Source organism: Anabas testudineus, chromosome 22 (genome assembly GCF_900324465.2).
Source record: "Anabas testudineus chromosome 22, fAnaTes1.2, whole genome shotgun sequence".
NCBI classification, from domain to species: domain Eukaryota; kingdom Metazoa; phylum Chordata; class Actinopteri; order Anabantiformes; family Anabantidae; genus Anabas; species Anabas testudineus.
This window is the reverse complement of record NC_046630.1, coordinates 15,395,343-15,419,288: the sequence shown is the minus strand read 5'-3', so window position 1 is coordinate 15,419,288 and position 23,946 is coordinate 15,395,343. Positions and strand designations below refer to the sequence as shown.

Genomic DNA, 23,946 nt, shown 5'->3' with positions numbered 1-23,946 from the left:
TATAATTAATGTTGATGTTATTATTAGAAGTTGAACGGCTTTGGTCAGTGGACGGTCAATATGCCACTGCTCAGCACAGAGAGTCAGACACCCCCAATATCTGTTCAATTACATGTCTGTGCAAAGCTATAAATAAATAAATAAGAATTTCACTTCTCTAAACTCACCATCACTTCTCTAATAGCCCAGTCATTTATGAGGTGGTTTGGTTGGGCAAACCCTGCACTAATTCAGAGTTTCACATTTGACTTGAGAATTTAAAGTAGCAATTAGCCCGGTCAAGAACATCATCATTGAATCTGTTATGAAACAATTATATAACATCCTCCTCTAAGCTATTCGGCTGTCTCGTTCTTTGTGTCATTTTATCTCTCGCTCCCATGTGTTTCTCTCTGTTGTTCTCTTCCTTTATACAGTGCCTTTCTCTACTACTTTGACCTTCAGTTTAACATTTCAACAGTTGCTACTGCTGGACCCCGTCCTGTCTTTTACTGACAGATTTAAAAAAAAAAAAAAAGAAAGAAAGAAAACTGCACAAAGCTTCAGGGGCGGCAAAAGGTGTGCGACTACTCTATTTTCTTTCTATTCTCTGTTTTCATCTGTTGTACTTTTTAAAGCTTGACAGGCAAAACACTTTTCAAATCCCAGTTAATCTTCAACCTTCTTTCTGGCGGACTCTTCAGCGAAAAGGTAGCAAGTCCTGTCTAAGTGCTGTGAGTGACTGTCCTTTTCACTTCAGCTATAGAGGCAGGTGAAAAGCTTTTTGGGAGCCGCGGTTCTGTTCTCTTGATGTCTCGTAAGCTTGAGCAGGTACTCCCATCTGCTCCATCCACATTTTGTATGTGTGAGGCTTCTATGTAACACTTGACAAAGCAATAGATCAAGCTGAACACCATCCCATCAATGTATAAAAGGTAAGGGAAATGTATGACTGACTTATGATCTGATGAGCATATTGACAGGAGCTTCATTTTTTTTTTTTTGCTTTGTATTTGCAACTACTGCATTTTTTTGAGAGAGACGTTCATAAAATGCACTTGAAAGAAGAGAAAAACACAGGCCAGAGATTCTCAAAAAGGAGAGTAAATGCCATGCATTTATTTCAGCGCTGTGACATATCCCTCGGTCTATCAACATTCATGTCATAATCAAACTTTATTCACTAAGAGAACCATACATAGCATAAACACTACATGAAGTTCTACTTGTTACAGTATGTCTCCAGTGATTCTACGGGCAGTTTTGTGTGCATTTATATTCTTATACAACCTGTAGCAAGTCCCACCATGTTTTCCATTACATTAAACAGTAATTCTGCATATTAACAAAGGACAGATGTCTGCTCCCAATCTCCCATTGTCTTTCAGTCTGTCATTACAATGATTGTGTCACGTAGTAGTCCAATTACATCTAATTCCCACAGTGCAAATGACAAAAACACTAGAACAGGAGGCTAGATGTTTCCACCTTCAAATAGTGCGTTTCTGAGAGCACAACAGGAACAAAATATATGTTATTTATGTACTATATGGCAGTATATACATGTCGCTTACTGGGTTAGCTTTCATTAACATACACTTCACATCCTTTTTTTTCACAGTTAGTACTTCAGAAGGACATAGACGTGTGGATGAGAATGGGAAAACAGGATATACCGGTGGATACAGGAATAAATACAACTTTATAATGCATTATAATAATTTATACTGGTGTGTATAGGAGTTCTGATATAATATGCATGTGGATAGCTTTCATTCCTGTTTGATATATATATTCCAATAATGGCAGCTGCAGAGTTAATCTGCTCTCAGGAGCCTATCCACTTGTCAAACAGTAACATTAATAAATTTGCATGTACTGTACGGAAGTGTGATTAACAATTTCGAAGGTGAATAACACAATCCCATTACAGAAGCATGGAGTTATTACTAAGACACGATGAAGCTGAAAGGAATGAATATTTGAACCGGTAACAGCCTGTCACACTAATGTACCCGTGTGCTGTGTAGCTGGAGGGCCATCGAGTGTAGTATTTGTCAAACAGAATATGAGCATCCTAGGAGCTTGTCTGGTTGTGTGCATGATCTGTACACTCAGGAATATCACTGACTGCTATGCTAGTTGTGAGTGAGTGGTTGTCTTCTTCATCCTATCTCTTACATTTGCTGGAAGCTGTCAGGTTTGGGATTTGAGATCTGTGACAACTGCCGTCCCGTCAGTATGTCAGTCAGCATGTATGTTGTCAGTGTTGCGGGTTTGAGGTGATGCAGAAGGAGGAGTTATTCTGTCGATGGCTTGATCTTCTGTCTCTCAGTGCTTCATCCACTTCGCTCAGTTGCCTTCCTTCCATGTCATCGTGTCATCACGTCTATCTTCTCGGATTCATCTGTGGACTATAGGGAACAGCCTCTACCTCTCTCTCTCTCTCTGCTGGGTGCACTGCAGCATCCTGGACTATACAGGCAGGCGGATGTGCATGGCAGAACTATTGGGTCGTGCAGCCAGAATATAGATGGCACTCTCCCTTAAGAAGTCAGCCCAGGTCAATGGCCTGTCAAAAAAATGAGTTTGTTGTTTTTATTTAATTATTAGCAGTTATTTAATATGTACAGTATAAGGTTGCAAACTGTGGACAAGGTTTGGGTCAAGATTTTAACTTTAGCAAGCACCAGCCAAAGTTATAGCAAAATCTTGCAATGAGGCATGAAGAAAAGTTTCAAAAGTCACAATACACCACAAAAGATTCATCTTCATTATCCGCTGACAGTTAGATGGGTGTGTTGGAGGTCATTTGGAAATGCAGCAAAGCCTGAAGCAGGAAGGGTCGTACAGGTCATGACAGCCGTATGTGGGCTGGTGTGGTGGGAAGGTCTGGACTTACTCTAACGAAGTGAGCAAGTTTATGTAAATGTAATCACATAAGGGAGTCTGTGGGCTTGTAATGCTTGTTAGACGTAGGAACCTCTGAGACAGGAGAATCACTGAATTGATATTTTTCTGCAGCGGTATCATACTGTAATTTTGTCCATAGGCACTCACATGCATCCATACACTAGCTAAAAATATAAGAGGACAAACCTGTCATCAGTCTTGCTCCTTTCGCTGCCAGAACTGGCTGGACTGCTCTCACATATGGGGCCAACATGACTTATGCTGTACCAAAGCAGAAAGAACAGAACAGACAGAAGAGCATAAGTTAGCTGACACAACAAGTAGTGAGGAATAAGTCATTTCCTTGCACTGAAAACAAAGGGCAAAATAAAATTCAGGTGTAGACTCAACAACATGAACATGGCGTTTTATAGAAATGTTTCCTGCTTTGTTTACTTTCAAATATTTTGATTTCATTAGTGAGAATATTCAATATGATGATCGATTCTCACTCACTCACACAACACTCTAAATGTCAATAATGGAAGTTTATGTATTGTGTTTCTTTTCTCTCTGCGTTTATTTTTTCTGATTCGCGTTTTGCATTTATGTGTCAGCTCATCAGCAATCTGACACGATAATTGCTGTTCGTGAAAATTTTGGCCCATTTCATGTGAAATATTTGAGTCGTATAGAGGATATGCCTTAAACACGTGTCATGTGGCTTTTTACCAACAACAGAGATAAAAAGCTAAAATAATATTTGATAAAATCTGCATCTCACTTCACGGGACATAGGTATTGCTAACGTCCTGCAGAGACAACAGCTTTAATGCTTCTGGAAAAGTTCAGAAACTGCGTTTTTGTCTCTGCTCCCTGCTGCCACAACCTACGCTTGTCTGTCTAGAAAGGGTGCAGTACATCTCTAATGAGTCTATGCAGGTGTTTAAAAAAATTTAAACATTTTCAAACCTAAACATACAAATAGAAAAAATAAAAAAATGGTCCTAGCAAAAGAGGGCAGTTATCAAGATATAGGGCAAAAGGGGAGGTGCTTAAACACCACCTGGGGTCTGCTCAAGTCTCATGTCAGTTCTGTTGAGGGTGGTTCTGGTATTTCAGAGTCAAATAGAAACTCCTCTGATTAACTTCTCTCACTGACGACTACTTGGAAAAAATCTTTTTCACTTTCACACTGTAGATTTTGAATGTCTGTAATTTTGCAATCTAAGGGAGCAGAGTCTCCAGACTCGGTTGCTGTTGATTGACTTTTTAACAAGCATGAATCCGTCTGCATTTAAATGTCACATTTGGACTTGACGCACACACTCGAAACCTTTTTGGTCCACGTCTTCCTTTTACGCGGATAAATGAGCTTTTTAAGGAGCAGCACCCCCAGAGAGAACAAAAGGCTTTCTTTTTAGTCCTGTAACTAAATACTGGTGTAAATCTTCATATTCTGCTCATTAAACTTCATTCAAGGTCCTGTGTGTCTTTGATTGCTGCACTGTAGTAGTTAGTAGGAGGAGTTCTCTCTAGTTTTCAGAGCAGGGGTTAAATTATGAATTAGATCTAAATCGAGGGGTTGTCTGAGAACACTTGGATTTCAAAGTGCTTGATGATTTTGAAGTGGGGAAAGGGAGACAAGCCATGCAGCGCTGAGTCACACTCACCCACAATTCATAGGAGAGCAGAATCCCATGAGTCTGTGGGGGATGCTGTATGTTGAATAGTTGAGATGAATGGAGTGGCACAGCAAAGGTGATTTGACAGCACAAGAGGTTATAAGCAGTAACAAGCACATGCACAAATAGACATACACATACAGTACACATAGCGGTGGTGAAAAGTAGTGTACAGAAGTATCTGTTTAATGATTCTCACTACCCTTTATCAATTCAGTAGTTATTTCAAAGGGAAATAGTTTACTTTCTACTCTACTACTTTTATATATAGTTCCTTCTTTTATAGAGAGTTCACATATTCAGTATGATATGTTACTTATTTGAACAACCCACCAGTATTTTTAACGTAGACACAGTAAAAACACAGTGAGTGCAAACAAATACAGCCTTATCAATTAAAAGGGTATCATTCGAGTTCTCTGAGAACATCTAAAGGCACAAAGATTTCTAAAATATCAATGCAATAATGCATTGCGCAACAATGAGTGTTATTCCTTGTTTTCACCTTAAATTGTTTTACCAGGTACAGGCTACAGAGTTCATGGTTCATTTGATCTTTTTATGTTTGAATTCTGAATTCAAAGAGGTGCTGAATCTATCCAGTAGCCATTTTTAAGGTTGTATTTCGTAGTGATGTTGCACAACCTTGCATTATATTGTAAAATGTATCTAACCCTCTGCCTCTCCTTTGATCTAGTCTCAACAAAGCTCCACAAAGGTGGTATTTGTTGCACAGTTGCAATGAACGTCCTTTAGAATTCATGTTACTTTTACCCGACTACAAGTCAAAGTGAAATATAATACTTCTTACTCCACTAATGTTACTTGATAGATTTAGTTACTGGTTATATTGTAGATGTTAATTCTGAACACAAATATAATATAATCTATTGTTGGCATTACACAAGTGTTACAATTAGCTCTTTTTTTACCACCAGCAATACTATTACTGTTTACACATTAATGCATTAGTGATTTTCCTCAAACATAATATTTTCTTCCATTTCACATAATATGAATTTTTGAATAATGAGTATTTTTACTCATAGCAATTCAAATATATATTTAATGCCAATTCTTTTGTACTTTTGTCCAGTATATGCCTTCTACTGCTGTGTACTACTGCTTCTACATTTTAATGCTACTCTACACAGCTACACAGTATATTTAACTCCTTTCATCTTAGTCAGTCAGTGCACACTGAAGATAGTGAAACACCTTTCAGCCTTACTGATTTTAGAGGATTTGCCAATGTAGATTAATGCATGAATGGCATCAGGTTTTCCACTTGCTTCACTCACAGATGAATGATTGGTGTTAGTCCCAGTCTAGTTTCTCAATTGTATTTTAAAATACAAGACTTAAAATAAAATGGAGAACATGCAGAAATGTGATTTGTAGAAAATCTGCTTTTAAAAACGGAATTAGACAATGTAATTTGATGCTATTTTATAAGCCCCATGTGTGTTGGTGCCAATCCAAAGTGTACAAGCTCTGCTAGCAAAACATAATTAGTATTCAATTATGAGTTGGACGTATCTCTAGCTTTGATTGCATGATGTACCAACACACACACACATCAACACAGGAATAATTAACTGTGCAGTAAGGGGCAAGAGGCATTTTTTTTTAAGCAAACACAAACTCAGTGACAGCTGCACTTTGAAACATTCTGTGTTTAAATTATATTTCTTGACACTATAATGAAACTTGGCAAAAACTGGACATATGAAGGACAATTAAAGGAAAAGAGACAGATGAGTCTCTGTTAATTTGGGTTTTGGTAGATTGGGTGTATCAGATAAAGCTATTTAACACTGAAGACCAACACTAAACTGATTTTATGTTTTAGCTTGTAAAGCATGCATATAAAGCGGCGTGTCATCAGCAAAGTAACAAAAATGAAAACTATTACTGTTGTTTATGTCAACCAGGGGAATCATTTCCTCTTGTAGACATGGAAAGCTTCCATTTTTCCACAGCATTCAAAGTATTCATATTAAACCATGTATTACTGTGCATAGAAATGACTGGATCGTTCATCTCTGCTTTGGTGTGCTCACCTCACATTGCAGGATTGTGAGTCTTTGTTGAGCTTATGGAACCAGGACTGCTGAGCCTGACGACATTCTGCCCTTGTGATCATACCGTCTTTGTCCAGGTTCAGACTCAGGAAAACAGAACGTGCTTTGTCTCTTTCCTTTGCAGTCAAGAGACGCACCAGTGAGTTCTACGGGGAGAAAAAAAAAATCAAAGCAGTGTGTGAGATTAGGTGGCCTGGATATACTCCCTTAAATCACTTGTACTAATTCCACTCAAGTTTTATGTCTTTGATTGCTTTAATTTATGGATTTGGCAGAGACAGTTTTAGGGCTCATTTGTTTGACCTTAATCATTCTCAATCACATTAGCACTGTTCAACATAATCTGAAAGCATTGTTTTACCCCACTCTTTCCCAGAGTCGAAAGACAAAATGCAAATTTAATCTGCAAAGACAAAAAACCAAATGCTATATTTAAACTGCTTTGGTGATCAAGTGACAAAAAAAAAAAAAAGAGCAATTCAGGCAGATGGATGCAGGCCAGAATTTTGGTAGCTTTTTGTGACTCTATCACACAAAACTGAACATAGTGTATCATCTGACCTGTGTACCTACAGCTTCTACAAGATTGAATTCAGAGCATTTTGGCAGAGCAGAGGAAGGTATACCTCTGCCAGATATTTGAGCAGCCAAAAAACATTTTGGCAGAAATAGTTGATAGTGAAGATAACAGAGGGGTTCAGAAATCTGACATTCAGTAACAATGAATATATCACGTGTCTTATGAATGAATACCTCTGTGCGAAACTTCCTCAACACTGCCAGAGATTCAAAGTACAGGAAGTCCGACCATTCAATGTGACCCTTCTTCTCGGGATCCAGCGCCGCAAACTGAGCCAGAACCTCCTCCTCTTGCTCATCAGTGAGGTCCTTATCAAACAGCTGCTTGGATGCAAAGTGGCGGTACTGCAGCAGCTCATCTGACACCAAGCATGATTCTACAGCAGCGAGGAACAAGCCATCATATCAGACCTAATTAGTTACCAAGCAGTATTAAAGATTTAATTAACTTGTGGTGACTCATTTTCTACAGAGGCAAGACCATCTCTACCTGACCGCCCTCCAGCCACTCTATGAAGTAATGCCACACATGTAGAGTGAGTGAGCTGAGGGTAGATAATGTGATAAACTTTGCTTAGCAATACAGTAGCAAATAAATACTAATACAGAATCCAGGGTAAAAAAAGAGTAGACTTCTCTGAGGGGTAAATACATTTTGACTCATGTTTCGCCAGTGATCTTATTTAGTCTCTTCTGCTGGTCTAGCACCACAATGATCAACTAGTCAGGGATGTTCACAGATGGTACAAAAGGCAGGTGTTCAAATTATATTTAACAGAATATTTCTGCATGGGGCTTCAGATGTACAGTAATGGATAGCAGAATGAAAAAAGGAAAGTCAATTCTAGTACACTAAATGTGTCTGTAGGCTGTTTCTTTCCTTTAAATCCTCATATAGTCTGGAGTAAGTAGATAAACGCCAGTGCAAGCAGAGGAGCGGGCATTAAGGCAGACAGGTGGTCACAAAGCAAAGTATTGGACAGATTAAAGTATGACCTGATGATAGCATTGAGAGGAAAAGTTAAGAGGTTACAAGGTTAATACTTAAGACACTACAGTCAACCACTACAGTGTTAATGGACAACATCGTCAACAGTTCCACTCCTAATATAACAGTGTCTCACCTCGACTCAGTGACTCACCTGGGATGATTTTGCACTGCTTGAAGGTCTCCATGAGGCTGTACATCTCTTCTTCTGTAAGAAGTAGATTCAGATTGTCCTGCAGTAATAAAAAGATGAAGGCCGAGAATCACACCTAATTTTACGACTGATATCCAAACTGTTTTTTTGAATAATTAATAAGCATAATGTTCTCAATTCCATCCCAAATGTATGATAAAAAAGAAAGAAAGTCAGAAGACAAGATAAAAAACAGATTTGAAAAGAACAAATCTTTAATAGCAAAACAATTCCCATGTGTGTTGCAATACAGTTCGGCTATGGAGAAATGCTGCACAAGTAGTGAGGGGCAAGGTGTTCTCTTCTTACTAGTAGTGTTCTCTACTATCAAATGAACATGGACATATGGCCTCATTAGATCCACTGGATAAAGTGCATGTGTAGGAGGACGCTACCTAGTGTCCTAATGCATTTCTTCAGCCTGTCATCAGGATCACACTATCTGCCAACACCTTGCTAACCTGCTGTTTGCAGCATTTACAGATCAAGTGTGTGTACTGTAGTTGAAAATTCATGTATTTATTTGCTCCTTCTTGAATCTCACCATATCCTTCCTTCTAATATTTGGTCGTTAGTGGTTCAGCTTAACTTATGTAATAATTTTAAGCATCACTTATGTGATATGCCATTTTCATTAACATGTATCTATCTTCTCTTTTTTCATAATTATATTTATTACTGCTGTCGATGTTTAGTATTCTATTAAACTCATAATCAAAGCACAATTTCCATAGGAATGCATGTATGTGTTTAATGGTGAGATAAGAATGAGCAAAGAACAAAAGAATGAACAGTCATATGAAAGCTGTTACATTTGTTTGCCCTTTGTTAAACATATTTTCTGTGAATTTCTAAACTGCAGTGTTATGTTCATCAAGCATTATTATTAGTAACACCAACTGTCTGCAAAACAATTAAATTAGCCATCTGCTAAAGATGATATCGTTGTATCTGTCTGGTGACATTTTTCATCTAACTTCAATTTTACTAAAGCCTTACAAGTGTTTCAAGGCTTTATGTAAAAAAAAAAAAAAAAATAGAAGAAGAAGAAACTAGTGACAGCTTCTGGAGAATGTGACACAAAAGGTCCCTAGGGAAGAAAGTGTAATAATAAGAACGCATTCTAATTTTATTCTGGTAGCTTGCATAAATAGTGTTTTCAGACGGTCCTATACAGAAAAACGACAGCTGGTGTGTTCAAACAGCTTTAGACTTGCTATGTTTAGGCTGAGTGCCAGAGCAGGAGTTTTCAAAGATTGTCTTACTGATTTCAGAACAGCAAGAATCAAGATTTCTAGGCTACTAATGAAGCCCAACCTTCAAGCTACCTTGTAGCTAAATGTTTTTGGCAAACTCCACCGTCACATAGTGAGAACCAGAGTGTATAGATCTACGTTTATCATAGTGAACACTATTAATTTTTATATTATACTCAGCATGACTGCTATATACAAGCTCTGTTTAACTGTGGCCTTTAGGATCCCGTAAGTAAAAAATAAATAAATAATAATAAAAATAGGGCAGGGCTATAAAGAAGGGTCAATGTTCATGGACCCTTGCTCTGAGTGATTGGCTGCCATTGAGGTTTATATGCAGCAGTGCTGTGAAGGCTGACTGTAAATACACTTTTCAAGGAAACACAGTCCATGTGCCCACAGCAGCCTGCAGTGCCTCCAGTGAAATTAAATGACAGCTGCGACAGAAGGGCGGATTTGTAACAGCTGACTGACGTGCTAACAAAATAGTTGCTTCCTTTAGCTATGAGGACTAGAATTTACAAATGCAAATTTCTGCCTCAACCACTGTGAACTTTCACCATTCACACCATTTCCTCACATGCTGAAGGAGCCACCAAAAAGAAAAGAACCTTGGCAAACAAGCCTGCTTCTGCGGAAAGACAGAGAAAGCCCTACTCCACTCTGAAGGGTTCTCCAGCAACAGGACTCTCCATCTGTGCTACACTTAAAGCAGATTGCATTATGCCTCTCAAAGTACAATGATCACCAAAGAGTCATCAAATTTTCAGACTCTCATTAAACCAAAGCAAGTAGTTTCACAATAAAAGCATGACGTGTTTGAGAGCATTACATTTAACTGCCTGTTCATTTAAGGCACCAAGGGTTCAGGGTTCACTGCTTTGTCCAGGGACTCTTTGACTTCCACACCCTCTTTAAATCCATGGAGCAGGGGAGGAGATGGTTTCCTGTTTCATATATCCTGCAGTGCACCTGACTAACACCTTCAACTGCTGTGACAATACACGGAGCACAATCAGGAAAGCTCATCAGCGTCTGTACCTCCTAAGGAAACTGAAGACGGTGGTGGCTGAATGGCAAACTTTGCTGGTTCAACAGGTGTTTGGTGAAAAGCATGTTCACTTCCTGCATCACAGCGTGATATTTCAGCTGCACAGTGGCAGAGAAGCAGGCAATGGATCATCAGATGCCGTGTAGGACAAGGTTACAAGCATCACGAGAGTCAACCCAATCCCGCGCGTGGACTGTTTTCTCCCCTCCTCTCGGGCAGAAGGCTGTAAAGCATCCGAACAAGGACTGAGATTGAGAAACAGCTTCTTCCCAGATGCTGTCAGACTTCTGAATTGTGGCACGCTGCAATGCTTTGAACTACAAATGTGAAATGACAACTACTGTATATGATACAGTATTAGCTGCTGAACTGTCTTGAGTCATTTTATTACTTGTCACTTTAATTTATCACAGATTTACTCTTTTATTTGCTATTTTAAAGTTTATTCTACATAACTGTACTTGTTGAACCAAGACCTGAATACCGTGTTTCATTCTTTTTATGTTTATATGGTGGAATGGCATCAAAAACATGCGGCTGTTGAACCACCAGCCCTGGCATTCAGAGACAACTCCCCTACCAAGCCCTTCCTTCTGTTGTTGTTGAGAAATCATGAGACAGAAAACTAGCCCCGGCGTTCATAGATGACTGCTCTACTGATGAAGCTACTTCTACTCCAATTTACACATGGCATTTGTGTAAATTGGAGTGAAGTATAAATGTGTACTTGTTTGAATCCTGTTTTATTTTGCCAGCCATCATTTATAAATGTTAATGTAAAGATCTCTCAGCATTTAATACCATCAGTGTGCATTGGAACAAGCACATTTTAGTTAACGCCATCTAGATTACACGGATGGCCCTGTGGCGTAATTTAAATTTAAGTTGCAATATTGGTCAGACACTGTGACAGTGTGGGTTAGGGCTTTTTTTTCCCTGGAAACAACATTCATTTTCACACAATTGAAAGTGTCTCTAACAGGCTTTTACAGTTTGGCCGTTAGCTCCCATGTGATTAGCTCCCATCAGGCAGACAAAATGTGATTATTTTTTAAAAGGCAACAAAAAAAAGGTTCTCAAAGTGCCATTACAAATGTGTTCTTATGACAATAAGCATTTTATAAATCAGATGTCTGTCCCAAAACATATAGCAAAATATTACTCTCCTCTGTACAACTTGGAGGTTCGGAGGTGATTTTATTGTGGTCAATAAAAGCCATCAATCTTTCTCTCCTCTCAATACACAATAGAAGAAATATGATGAAATGGTGACAAAAACAGCTTTGTGAGTTATGCCGGCTTACACAATAGTAGCAGCTCCAGCCAGTAACAGTGTGGGCTGTATCTCTCATCTCCTGCAAGGCCTCGGCACGCAGGTAACCCAGCTCCCTCAGGCAGCCATCGTGGAACACCCGAGTGCAGATCCTGCATGGGTAAAGGTCGTCGGCCGTCCACACCTCACACACGTCACACATCTCATCGTTCGCTGGCTAAGGTCAAAACACAATATGTTAGTCAGATTAGTCACCCAGAGGTTATTTTTATATAGACACTCAAAGATGCATTGTTTAAAATTATGTCCATTAAATCTCTGAATAGCAGGACAGAGGAAATGATCAGTCCACATCAGTCAGTGGTAGGAGTATCATTTAAATGTAGGAAGTGTATAATGTAGTGTATAATGTAACAGTAGTTTATATTGTGCTCTGTGTTCTTAGATAATTGAGTCAACCTCTGATGAGGTAGTGTTGATATATGTGCCCTTGCTTAACATTTGTTCATTGTCTGTCTTTGTCCAACTTCCCCTGAGACTCCATTTACTGCCAAGATGTACTCAGATGCCCAGCCAGGGAAAATGACTGCAGGATCTGTGGTAACCACACAAATCACTTTTAATCCTTGCTGTGTTTATCTCTATGCCAGGGCCATAGTAATGGCTCAGAGGCTGTGGGCACACCACAGATAAGACAATGTCAAAATCTTTCAGTCGTGCCAACTTTTCATTCTGTATTTACAGGGTGCATCTTAATGATACATTAGCTACCTTCATTAATGCATGTGTATCATGGTTCTGGTCAAAGGTACGGCCTTCTAGCATACAGCGAGTCCTCAAAACTGGTTCAAGAAATAACAAAACATAGGCGATATAATTATTTTTTGTCCTAGAAATTGGCAGAGGAAAAGAGAAAGAAGCAACAATAAAACTCACTGAGGGTAAAAAGATGAAAAATTGAAAAGATTAGGAGAAATAAACAGTTTGGCAATATTCAAATATGTCTTGAACCGGTGGAAGGTTTAGAGCTTTTTAAACCTAAACAGAAGAAAAAAATTAATATTGCTACACTCATTGTGGTGTAATAAAGCCAAGATTAATTAGTTTGAAGCAGAAACCATTCCCCTTTCGATTTTATGGCATTTTTTTAGCTGCTATTACTGTGTCTACTAAAAAGTTGACACTTTCATTTCTGTACCTCTTGTTATTGCAGCACAAGCACGTGGCAGCAAGTTGCCATGAAATGTTTACTCTTCGCAAAACAGAAAAACTGATGGTGTCAGTGCTCCTGCGAACTCCATCGCCTGTTAGTCAGCGTCACCCTGGATGTGGTCACCTTTCGAAGTCAGCCAAAGCTGCCCGCCCACGTGATACTTTCAGTGAAGAGCCCTCGGCTCTCGCACACACAAACAAAATATTTCACAGCTAGAGTGAAAATAAAAGGCCTAGTAGAACCCTTTCTGTCTCACCTTCGAAAACAGTGTTTAGATAAAGCTTAAGAGTCCCTTTACAGCCTGGCAGGAATGCTGTATCGTAAGGCCTAACCTCGAGGAAGGAACCCATAATACGCCCCCGTTGCCATGGAGATTCTTTGACATCTTGCAGACATCTCTTTAATCCCAGGACTTAAGGGTTTATAGTGTGCTCGGTTAAACTAAAATGTGTTTTTTATATAATTCTGAATACCAAGATCACACGACACTGCTCTATTCACGTCATTGTGTAATACCTGCTCTTTCTTTTCCAGGTCCACCTCTACAGGCTGGTCATCATTGGCTTCCCTTTTGGGTCGAACAAATGCAGGTGGCGTGAGCTGATGGCTCTTGTCAAGATCTTCAGGCTCCACTCCTTTACCGTCTCGTAACCTTGACCAGGCCTCCTGGTTGACTTTACACTCATCCCTTGTTGGAGGCGAGGTCTGATGCGAGGTCGACGGGCCCGCGCTGTTGTCCGCTTCCTCCTGGTGTGGCTCCTCTGCATTCTTCTCATCGGGACTGACTGGGGTTTTGGCAGGCCCTTCGCCATCCTCCGCTTGTCCTTCTGCCGGTTTGGGAGCACGCTCCTTGAGGCCTGCCTGGAAGGCAGAAACGACAGCGCTGCATTTCTGCACCTTCTCCACCTGCTGCTTCTTTGACATGAGGACTCCCATGGCTAGAGATAGATACAGAGAGAACGAAACAGAGAATAGTTACACTAGTACTCAATTTACCTTAACAACAAGATTAAAGCCTGGTGTCAATCTTAAAATCATTAGATAATTATGATTAGTTACCATGAAATAAAAGTTTAGTTTAATAAATGTGATAGTGAGATTGTTGTGAAAAGAGAAGAGGGGTTGAAATAAGAGGTTTAACGGGGAGTTGATGGAAGTACATAGTACACAGCAGTAGAAGTGAACAAGGTGCAATCATTTTCTTGTAAAAGATGAAAGAATGCACTGGTGAAGACTCTCTACAGTCAAACACAGAGATGAAATCCTCGACCTAGGAAAATATTTACTCTCTTTTTGTATGTCTTTACATTTTCTACAGTCCTTGAACAGCTTGGGCTCTCACATCTCTTTCTATCGGGGCGCAGTGTCCCTGGACTCCAGTTCTTATTACTAATAAACCCTGCCCATCTGCTGGTCCCATATTTCTGTGGTTCGCTGCAGTGGTTCATAAAAAAAGTTGATTTGTAGATATTGTCTGAAAAAGGCGATAATTCTGAAAGTGCAAACTGAGAAATCTGTGTTTCTACCGAATATATAGCACAAATTTCCACTTTATTTCCAAAAATGTTTGGGATGCTTCAGGTGGGTGCCATAGAAATACTGCCAGGATTATTTGATGTGTTTGTTTCCATATTGCTTTTATTGAAGTAGTAGTAAATTCTGCAACTGGAAAACTAAAAAGAACTGCACATACATCAAATATGAGATTTAACATCCCAGATTTAATACATTTGTAGTGTCCACATACTTCAATCTGGCTGCATTGTAAATGTCTAAATTGTGGATTACTCAACCCAAAGGGCAACCCAATACCAGCACTTCCTTCCTGATTGGTAAATTAATCAGTCCGCCACATTTTGCTCATAGTTCATAAGATTCCTATGAAAGTACCCTCCATTTCTCCGGGCTTCGTTTTTAATGATTGCACAGTGGGATACTCATACACAGAATCAATCACCACAACTTGCTGAGTTCAGTCGGCTGTAGCAACCTGACATCGCTTCTCTTCAATTCCAACTGTTCATCAAATGATACGACTGGAGATAAGGTAAGGTAAAACCAGGTTTATTGATGCCAGAGAAGAAAATTTTCTTCACTCTCCCCGCGGGTTTTCGATGACGCTTTAGACTGCTGCACATTTATCTGCAATGCCAAGTTTATTTCACAATAATAAAAAAAAAAAAAAAAAGTGTATTGGTTCACAACATATAGATGGAATGTGCAAAATGATTTATGAGACTTTACTATCAAAACATGATGATTTGATTTACGAGTACTGTGCATTTGGGAAGTTTAAAAAAATAAACTTCTTACATGAAAAACAGCAAACTCCAAGAACTCTGTGCCAAACATTATCAAGACATTACATCATTTTTAAACACATTAAGTGAAAGCATACACTCTATACCGTGCAGCAAGGTGCAGAAACTAACTTAGTGCTCACTTCCACTACAGTGAGATGCAACCGTGAATTCCATTATTGAAAAAAAAAAGGCACCGTTGTGGAGTCAAGTTGATTACATAGGACTTATGGGACATGTGTCTTTGCTCTGAAATGCAATCTCGGCCATCCACGCTCCACATAAGTGCTAGTGTGAAATTCAATCACATTTATCTGAAGTAAAATGGGAGTCATTCCGTCTCTCTTCCCCTCAGGCACCTAATAGCCGGCAGGCCGTAGGTTTTCAGGTGATCTTATGTTTTATAGATACAGTCTGTTTTCACAAATTTAAATATTCCAAACAAGATATAAATAGCTCATCACCACAGTTCAAGCTCTTCAAAATGAAAAGCTCTTTGGTTTGCTTTTATGCTCATACAACAGAGGCAATGTGATACTTTATTGATTGCTGCACTGAATATCTGCAATGAATATGTGGCATCTGTCTCTATAGGGAGGCCAGATGTCTTGACAAACAAACCTATGGATTTATTAACTTTCCTCTTGTTCAACAATTTCTCGAGTTTGTTGTATAATATGTCCACGGTGGGAAAATACTCCACAATGTCAGCATGCATACTTGTTGGTGGGATGCATTGTTGGAAGAATCTCGGCCCAACTGCTGATGAAAAATAGCGATTCCAAAAAAATATATACATATATTATAATCTTCAAAAAATGAACATCATCAAATCTTGTACAGGATCCAATTATACTAACTGCCAAGATTTGCTCTGTGGAAAAACTGAGACATGCTGAGTGTCTTCTCCAAGGACAATTACTTCATCTTAAAAGGTCATTCTAGCAAGAACATCCTCCTGCTGCCCGATGAATGACAGCAACATGCTGAGAATACACAGCGATTAAAATACACATTATCCAGTATAGGACTGAGGAATACTAGGAGGACTATTATCTTAACTGCAGGAATGACTGTCCACTCAGTGGGCTGTCTTTGAACACAGTCAAGTTTAGAATCAAAGGTTGTTCAGTGACTTTCATTCATGGTAGCAGTTGGGATGAGTTTTCAGCGTCCAACAGTGAGCCAGGGCAGGATTTTACCTTAATAGATTAAATTGATATTCAAAACTGTATATTGTATTTACTCAGGTTATCTTTGTGTAATATTAACATAAAGCGGTAATGGTTTAATATGGAAAAAAACTTATCCTATCTCTGTTGATTTCATTTAACATTTTTCAATAATTTTTCAAATAACAAAGACAAAGTCAAAATAGCACTAGCTTTGATTTCATTTGGACCACTGGAATACGCTACTGCTCAGAGGCAAATATATTGTAGGAGAACGTTTTGATCGCAAAGACAGAACGATATCATGACGGCATTTTAATAGGGACTTAATTATACACCACACTGACCTCTGCACTCCAGCTCAGAACAGCGCTGGCACAGACTTCACATAGCGACAGCCTTTAGATCGCAGAGATGCCTGCAAGGCTTGTAAACCGGCACTTTTTTCACATCAGCCCAAAAATAAAACACGCTCAGAAGCACTCACACTTCACTTAAAGACTTAAAATAGTGTTATGGCAAGGTTGATATATGAGATAAATGTTGCCACCACAGCTGGATCCTCAATTACTGTGCAGTGCAGATAATGGACCATGCCATTTTAAATGAGATAATCAACAATAAACAAGTTGTTCCTTAATGGCCAGCAAAGTGAACTGTCTCCATAAACAACAGGAGGGAAATAGGGAACAGCAGCAATAAACTAAGTGCTATTATAAGTTCCAAGGTCTTTGTGAACTCTATAAAATAAATGGCAACAATAAATAGATCATATATATATGAATATATATATATGAGCTCATACATAACAGGAACAATGTTGTATATAGCTTTTACCTGTGTTATTAATGATTTACAAACCCCAACTCCTATTTCACAACAATTCAATGATGGATTGAGACAATAAGAAATAGATAAATGCAGGAAAAGCATTTAGCTCTCTGTATTTGCATTCTTTGGATGGAGCTGAAAGTACAGCCACTCCTGATGAGGGAAATATTTGAGCGCACAGAAGACCTTGTCATTTTTAGGTTAACTTGTGAATTTTAAATGAGACCTTGAGTATTTTTTTCCCCACTCCCTGTACAAGTTGATTTTGACACAAATGGGTCATCGCCTGGCTTTGATACCTCCGTTTATAAGGTAGCTCCGGGTAAGCTGCCACCTGGTTGCCTGGCAAGTCTGAGATCCGGGAGCTTTTGACCACGAGCCTGTCAAACTGCTCAAACCTCTTTTTCTTTTCTGACTGACAACAGCTGAACACCTGTGTGCACTTCACACTCAAAAGAGATAAGTGATGTGCCTGTTTTTCATCCATGACAACTTTCTACTGCGTATCCACACATCAGGCATGAGTACGTTTGTAAAGGAATACATGCATCTATGTCAGTCAGACAGACATTTATTACAATCCGTTTGTTTTTTAGCTATCATATCCTACTATTGTACTTGTCCTGGACGATCATACTAAAAACAACAACTATAAACCTCGCATAAGCTGGCTGTTTACTGCAGCAAATGTCTTCAAACCATAGGTTGACTGCACATACTAGCAGTAACTAGTGTGAGTAACTAATCCTTTTAGTTTTGCGTGATCAGTAATGTAATTACTTGTTTAATTAGTCTTTTTTTTTTTTGCATAATTATTTTGCATTTTTCACTCAAAATTGGAACACAGTCATTTGGATGAAAAGATTTCACCTGGTGCATAAGCCAGAGAATTATTTAAAAAGATATGTGTAGTCGGCCGCCTGCTGCACATCACTTTTGGACATCAGTGTTAGACATTAGCACATTAGTGTTTTCCCCTTGAGCCCCCACCCACCTGGTCCCAATCAGCCCATAGACATTTCCACCAAATTAAAGCTAGAGACTGAGAAACAAGAAACCTCCATGGGTTAAACATCCGTAATAGAGTAAAGAGTAAAATATAAAATCCTGTCCTTGTTTGTAGATGCCTTCTCGTGTTTTACAAACAAAATTTACATTAACATTAACATTTTTATTGCAATAGAGCAAGTGCCCACAAGGAAAAATTCGCTGAAGAGCTGAGTGGCAGGGTTATATCCAGCTCTTTTAACACGTCCATGGGAGCTTGCCCAACTTCTAAATACAGTTTGACCACCAATTAACCTAACCCTAACCTAGCTGCATGTCTTTGGAGTGTAAAAGGTAGCTGGAGCACCCAGAGAGAGCCCACGCAGACACTGAGAGACCATGCAAATGCCACACCAAAAGGCAGCAGGCCTGAACTGGACCCAGTTGTTGAGGTCCATTCTTTGCTCGCATTCTTTTCTTTTTAGGGGGTGAAGGTTACCGTGTTAGATGTGATATAATCGCCAGAGGCAGAATTTGCAGCCCTGTCCCATTTAAGCCTAAATATTGCCTGTCAGTGCTCTGCATTACAAACACGTCATGTATCCAGGTTCAAGTCTTTGTCTCTGACCACAGTTACACCTGAACAGAGCAGACAGGAGGATGTAGCCTGCGCACCAGTTGAATTCAAAGAAAATCCTTTCTGCAGGCTTGTGCAGAGCTGTGGTTTTGTTTGTTTAAGCTTTTCACCTTGCTCCCTCTCTTTATTTATTGTTCAGCTCCCTCAACCACTGCTTTCTTATTTAGCCAAGGAGGAGTGGTCAATGGTACATTCACGGACTCCAATGGGCAAATCGTAACCTGCCACTTCGACCTCTCGTGACTGGTGGTGGTTTGTCTATACTGTTAAAGTAAAGAGGAGAGGAGTCAGTTTGGAGCAGGTGGCAGTGAAATTATGCTAGAGCATTGAGACTCAAGGACCAATTTTGCATTCCAGGAACTCTCAGTTATGCTTTCAATAAAGTTGAAAGTGTTGTTTCCAATTCGTTTGAATGTCATAGTTTGTCTTTCTCTGCATCAAAAAGTCCAGTGTTGTCACACATGAGAGCCAAAGCTCCAAATACGTTCTTTCAATTGTCAGATTTTTACCACTAAGGCTCAGAAGTCATCCAGACAAACCCTTCATAGTACATTTGACGACAATGCAAGCTGAAGAGGACGGGATAAAACTCCCTCAGGCTTTGCTGTTCACTAGATTCCTGCAGGAGCAGCTGCCTCGGCTTCTCTGCTCTGCTTGCCAGAACCCTCTGAATGATTTAAGTGGCCCTGGATAAAAAAAGATCTGGAGGAAGAGAAGGAAAACAGGTCCACTCCTTCAGGCAGAACCTGACATATGTGGCCAAAAAAAATAGTATTTTGTCAAACTGTGCTGCGACAGAAATGTCTTGTACATCAGCAGTTCATCAGTTCGTGTGTTACATGACATGATCTACATCTATATTTCAAAATGAAGCCAAGTATATGAAGCAGTAAGTAGTATATGATGATTCATTTTGTTTTCCACTTGTTTGACACTTTCAACATGTTTGGGTTCAGTAGCCGGCACTCTGCGTTGACTCGTGTCAGCAGTTCAACTTGTCGAGCTATCCCATGAAGAACATCTCAGGAGCATCTCAGCTAAATGAAATATTGATCATTTCAGAGGTAGGTGGCATCCAAAGTGCTCTTCAAATCCCTGCCATTTTTTTTTTCTGGTCCTCTGAGTAATCCTTTTGTTATCTGTCCACACTCATCTATTAAATACTACCACAGCACATCAGGCAAGACGTCACCACAACAACAGCATCCAGCGCAGGGGGCCTGTGATTCCATCATCTGGATTCAGCGTTTATGAAATTCCTAATTCCACGTTATACAGATAAGAAAGAAAACGCTCTTGGTCGAATGTATTTATTTATTTATTGTTACATGTAGAAAGAGCTGAGTTCTTAGAGAGGAAATTCATCTTTACTCTGAATTGAAATCCATTTTCTCCTGTAAGCACCAGTGTATTAAAAGGCCAACAGGGACACCTTAAAGGTCTGTATTAGTCCTCAGTCCTCTGCTGCCCGTGTGTCACCACAGGGACGTTATTGAAATCTGCAGCAGCTCATATAACTGCCATTTATCAGTCTAAGTAAAGGAGTCCAGGGCTTATCAGTCTCAACACTGAACAGTCACTTCTGGTGTCATTATACGTACATTTCTCTGTCTAGGTGTCGAACCTGGGAGGAAATTGCTCGAAAGTCACTGGGAAAGACAAGGAAATTAGCTAAAACAGCTTCAGCTTTGAATTCCAAATGTTCCCCGAAGACAACTTAATTGTGTGTTACCAATGGATTTACTTATTTATTTATAAGTACCGACATAATCTACTAGAACACATTATACTACTATTTAAATGGATATTTTTATGACAAAAGAGCTTTGAATAATTTCCGATATTCAGCTTAACAGAACACAACATCAGTGATTTCCAGCACTTTGGCTTGCTATTCATTAAAAGCCGAGCAATCACAGGCTGTGGCTGTATTGTGGACATGCAGTCTTTTTTCGGATGTTTAAGTCTGTATTTCATTATTTGGGTCATTTTCATAACCCTCAATTGGTAAAAACTTTTATTTTCTTTCCATTTTTACCCATCTTGTGACATCTCATATTAAGTCATGTTCTGTCGGTCTGATCAACAAAACAACAGTAAATGTGTCGCTTTGCATTCTTTTTTTCTTTACTAATCAATAAAACAAACCTTATTTTCTAGGCACACTAGATCCACACACTGTTAAACTGTACATTCATGCGTTTGTCCTAAAAGCCTGAAAACAATGCTAAACTCTATCTGGCTTCACTGCTGTGTTATGTGGGTTTGTGTTCCTCCGGGTGTATGATTCCCTTCTGAAAAGCTGCTGGATGTCACTGGTATGTGCTGATTAGAATCCCAACCAGACCTCTTTTTCATTGCTTGTTTCAACCGAGGAGGAGGAGGAGGGGGAGATTTTTTTTTTTTTGAATGGGATCACCCATGCCTTCTCATGGGAATGAATCCCCCTTCAGCCAGAGCGCTCACCCACGGACCAGGGAAGCAAAGACCTGGAACTAATTACACTAACGAGTGAGTGAGTGAAATCATTAACAGCCATTTAAAACGTGCAGATGTACGTGCACTCGGGCACAGGAAGCTAAATAAATCAGATCACAGAGCCTCGGGACGGTTCTCTTGCTGCCTCTGGCCTGCACTGATCGTGTTCCTCACTGCTCCTGGAAGAAGCTGCTATGTGCATGATACACAGTTCTCCCCTGCAACGTGTCACTGCCTCTTCCCCCATCCTTGTGCTTGTACCTGAGCACAATCACATTTTCCACAGAAACTATATGAGGCATATGGGGGTTTGAAATTCAGCTTGCGAACAGACCGACAAAAAAAAAAAAAAAAAGAGTCTGAATGGAGAAGGAATTTAAATCTCAATGCATCATTAGAATGGAAACATCACGTTGGCATTCAAGAGCTGCCAGGCAGAGAGCCTGTGCCAGCCAAACGCTCTGAGAGCGTCTGACAATAAGCACAGAAGCAGGCACCAGCGAATCCGCTCAGGGCTGCAGGGGATCTGTCACAGGCTCAGGAGCAAGACTCACTCCAAGGTTAACACGGAAATTGTCTTGTTTGTGGACCTAGATGGACTGAAAGATAACAACACTAGGGTTGTAAACAAAGACTAATGGAGAGTCTAATGGACGGCAGCACTTCCCCACAGGACGGTGCTGGGAAAAGTGGGCAGCTGGAGACAGAACAAACTACAGTGTGTGTGTGTGTGTGTGTGTGTGTGTGTGTGTGCTGCAGAGAGGAGCATCAGTTCCGAATCACTCAACCTTGCTTTCAGTTGCAGCATCTCTCACTGGTACATCTTATAAGGTCGTGGAGAAAGGCAGCAGCCTAGTGCTTTAACAGTCATCCTCCCAGTGACGTACATGCGCCAAGTATAGTCCAAGAACTCCCCGAATTTATGTGTCTCCACACAATGATCCCTCTTGAAACGAGAGGGGGGGGAAATGCAAAAAAAAAAAAAGCATATTAACTGGAACTCCTTCAGTTTAACATCCACACCCATGTGCATGCTGACCTAAATTCGCTTCCCTTCAAGCATTTCTAATGAGGCTTCCCTGCAAATCCACCCAGGCTATACGAGCTCCGTCCCCTGCCCATGTTTGCAACATCAACTGGAGGACTAGAGCAGCCTCTGGTCCCGGCACTGCAGCTTTCAGTTTGTTATGTAACCTTTCGAAGAGCAATCTATAGTCAGCACAGACTCACCTTGAATGGGGAAAAAGGCTGGTGTTCACCGCGACTTTTCGGGGACTTTCTCCTTCCTGCGTCAAGCCCGGCCGTCCAGCATCGCAAAGACTCTCCAAATGAAGTGCGTGCGCCTCGACTCGCCCGTCGTTCAGCCCCGCAGAGAGATGAATGGCACAGCAGCTTTTTATTATCCCTTCCTCTCACGGTCCCACGGAGCAAATTTACAGTGGGAAGCAGCGTCCCCACCCCACCCCCCACCTCCTAGTATGAATGGAGACTTCTCCAAGAGCCGCGGACAGCTCCGGTGCTGAAATCTTTCCTTCCCCTTCTCGTCCTCCCTCCTTCCTTTTCCTGAGCTACTCCCTCAGCTCGCTGGCATCCGAGGCAGGAGGAGACCTTAGCGCAGCCTCGCCGACAGACGGCCACTAAAGTTAAATCACGGATGCATCACCGTCATATTTGCGCTCCGCTCCTCCCTCCCGAGAGCCCACAGAGTTTAGTGCGTCGTGATCATTCGGGTTAATAACTTGCGCGCTCCTTAATCTTGAACCTGGTGCGTCTTGATTGGCCCGGACCACCAGGACTCTGCAGCTCCCCCAAATAATGACGTTAGGCAATGTTGCCTCCTCAGCAGCCAATTACATCACACAGGCATTTAAAACGTAATAGGGGCTCATTTGGAATATGGAAGTGCAGCTTAAAGGTTTCAGATCACATCTTTAGCTCGAGGGCTGTGCACGGATGCGCTTTGGCACACAGCCCGGAGTCACAATAGAACTTAGAGGCATGTTTACGCATGCAGAGCTGCATCTGCAAAAGTATTGAAAAGCTCATTGGAAAAACAAAATCACCCTGAAGTGTTGTCAGATGTTTGTTTGTTTGTGTGTTTTGTTTTTCTCTACAGTACTTTTAATTGGTAATTTGTGTCCAAACTATCTCCCCTTAAGCAGCAGGAGACATCTTGAGCTGGATAATGAATATCATCCTAAATTACCAATCAAGTTGGTTTTGGCTGTGGTCCTGCTATGAATATTTATCCTAATGGTGGTTATATTTTATCCCTAATAGACCATATTTAGCTTGAAAGTGGCAGCACTTTCACTTGATGGAGGCAGACGGGGTGCAGTAAATTGAAT

At 40.2% G+C, this 23,946-nt stretch overlaps 1 protein-coding gene across 1 annotated transcript; it reads right to left on the bottom strand.

Annotated features, from left to right (window-relative positions):
* Positions 1-1,098: 1,098 nt before the first annotated feature.
* Positions 1,099-23,022, bottom strand: phf24 (PHD finger protein 24). Its single transcript, XM_026340081.1, has 8 exons — positions 22,829-23,022; positions 13,710-14,131; positions 12,012-12,197; positions 8,362-8,440; positions 7,394-7,596; positions 6,620-6,786; positions 3,079-3,153; positions 1,099-2,551 (listed from the first exon to the last, which is right to left on the bottom strand). Exons 2-8 carry the CDS (start codon positions 14,127-14,129, stop codon positions 2,455-2,457), a joined length of 1,227 nt encoding a protein of 408 aa, XP_026195866.1. The 5' UTR covers positions 14,130-14,131; positions 22,829-23,022; the 3' UTR covers positions 1,099-2,454.
* Positions 23,023-23,946: the final 924 nt, after the last annotated feature.

Bases quoted from the DNA above. Each gene is read 5' to 3' on its own strand.
- phf24 (XM_026340081.1), bottom strand. From the start codon at position 14,129: ATGGGAGTCCTCATGTCAAAGAAGCAGCAGGTGGAGAAGGTGCAGAAA. The intron at 8,441-12,011 runs GTAAGCCGGCAT...TTATTACTGCAG, and splicing joins GCTGGAGCTGCTACTATTGT to GACAATCTGAATCTACTTCT. The intron at 6,787-7,393 runs GTATTCATTCAT...TTCTCCCCGTAG, and splicing joins TGAGGAAGTTTCGCACAGAG to AACTCACTGGTGCGTCTCTT.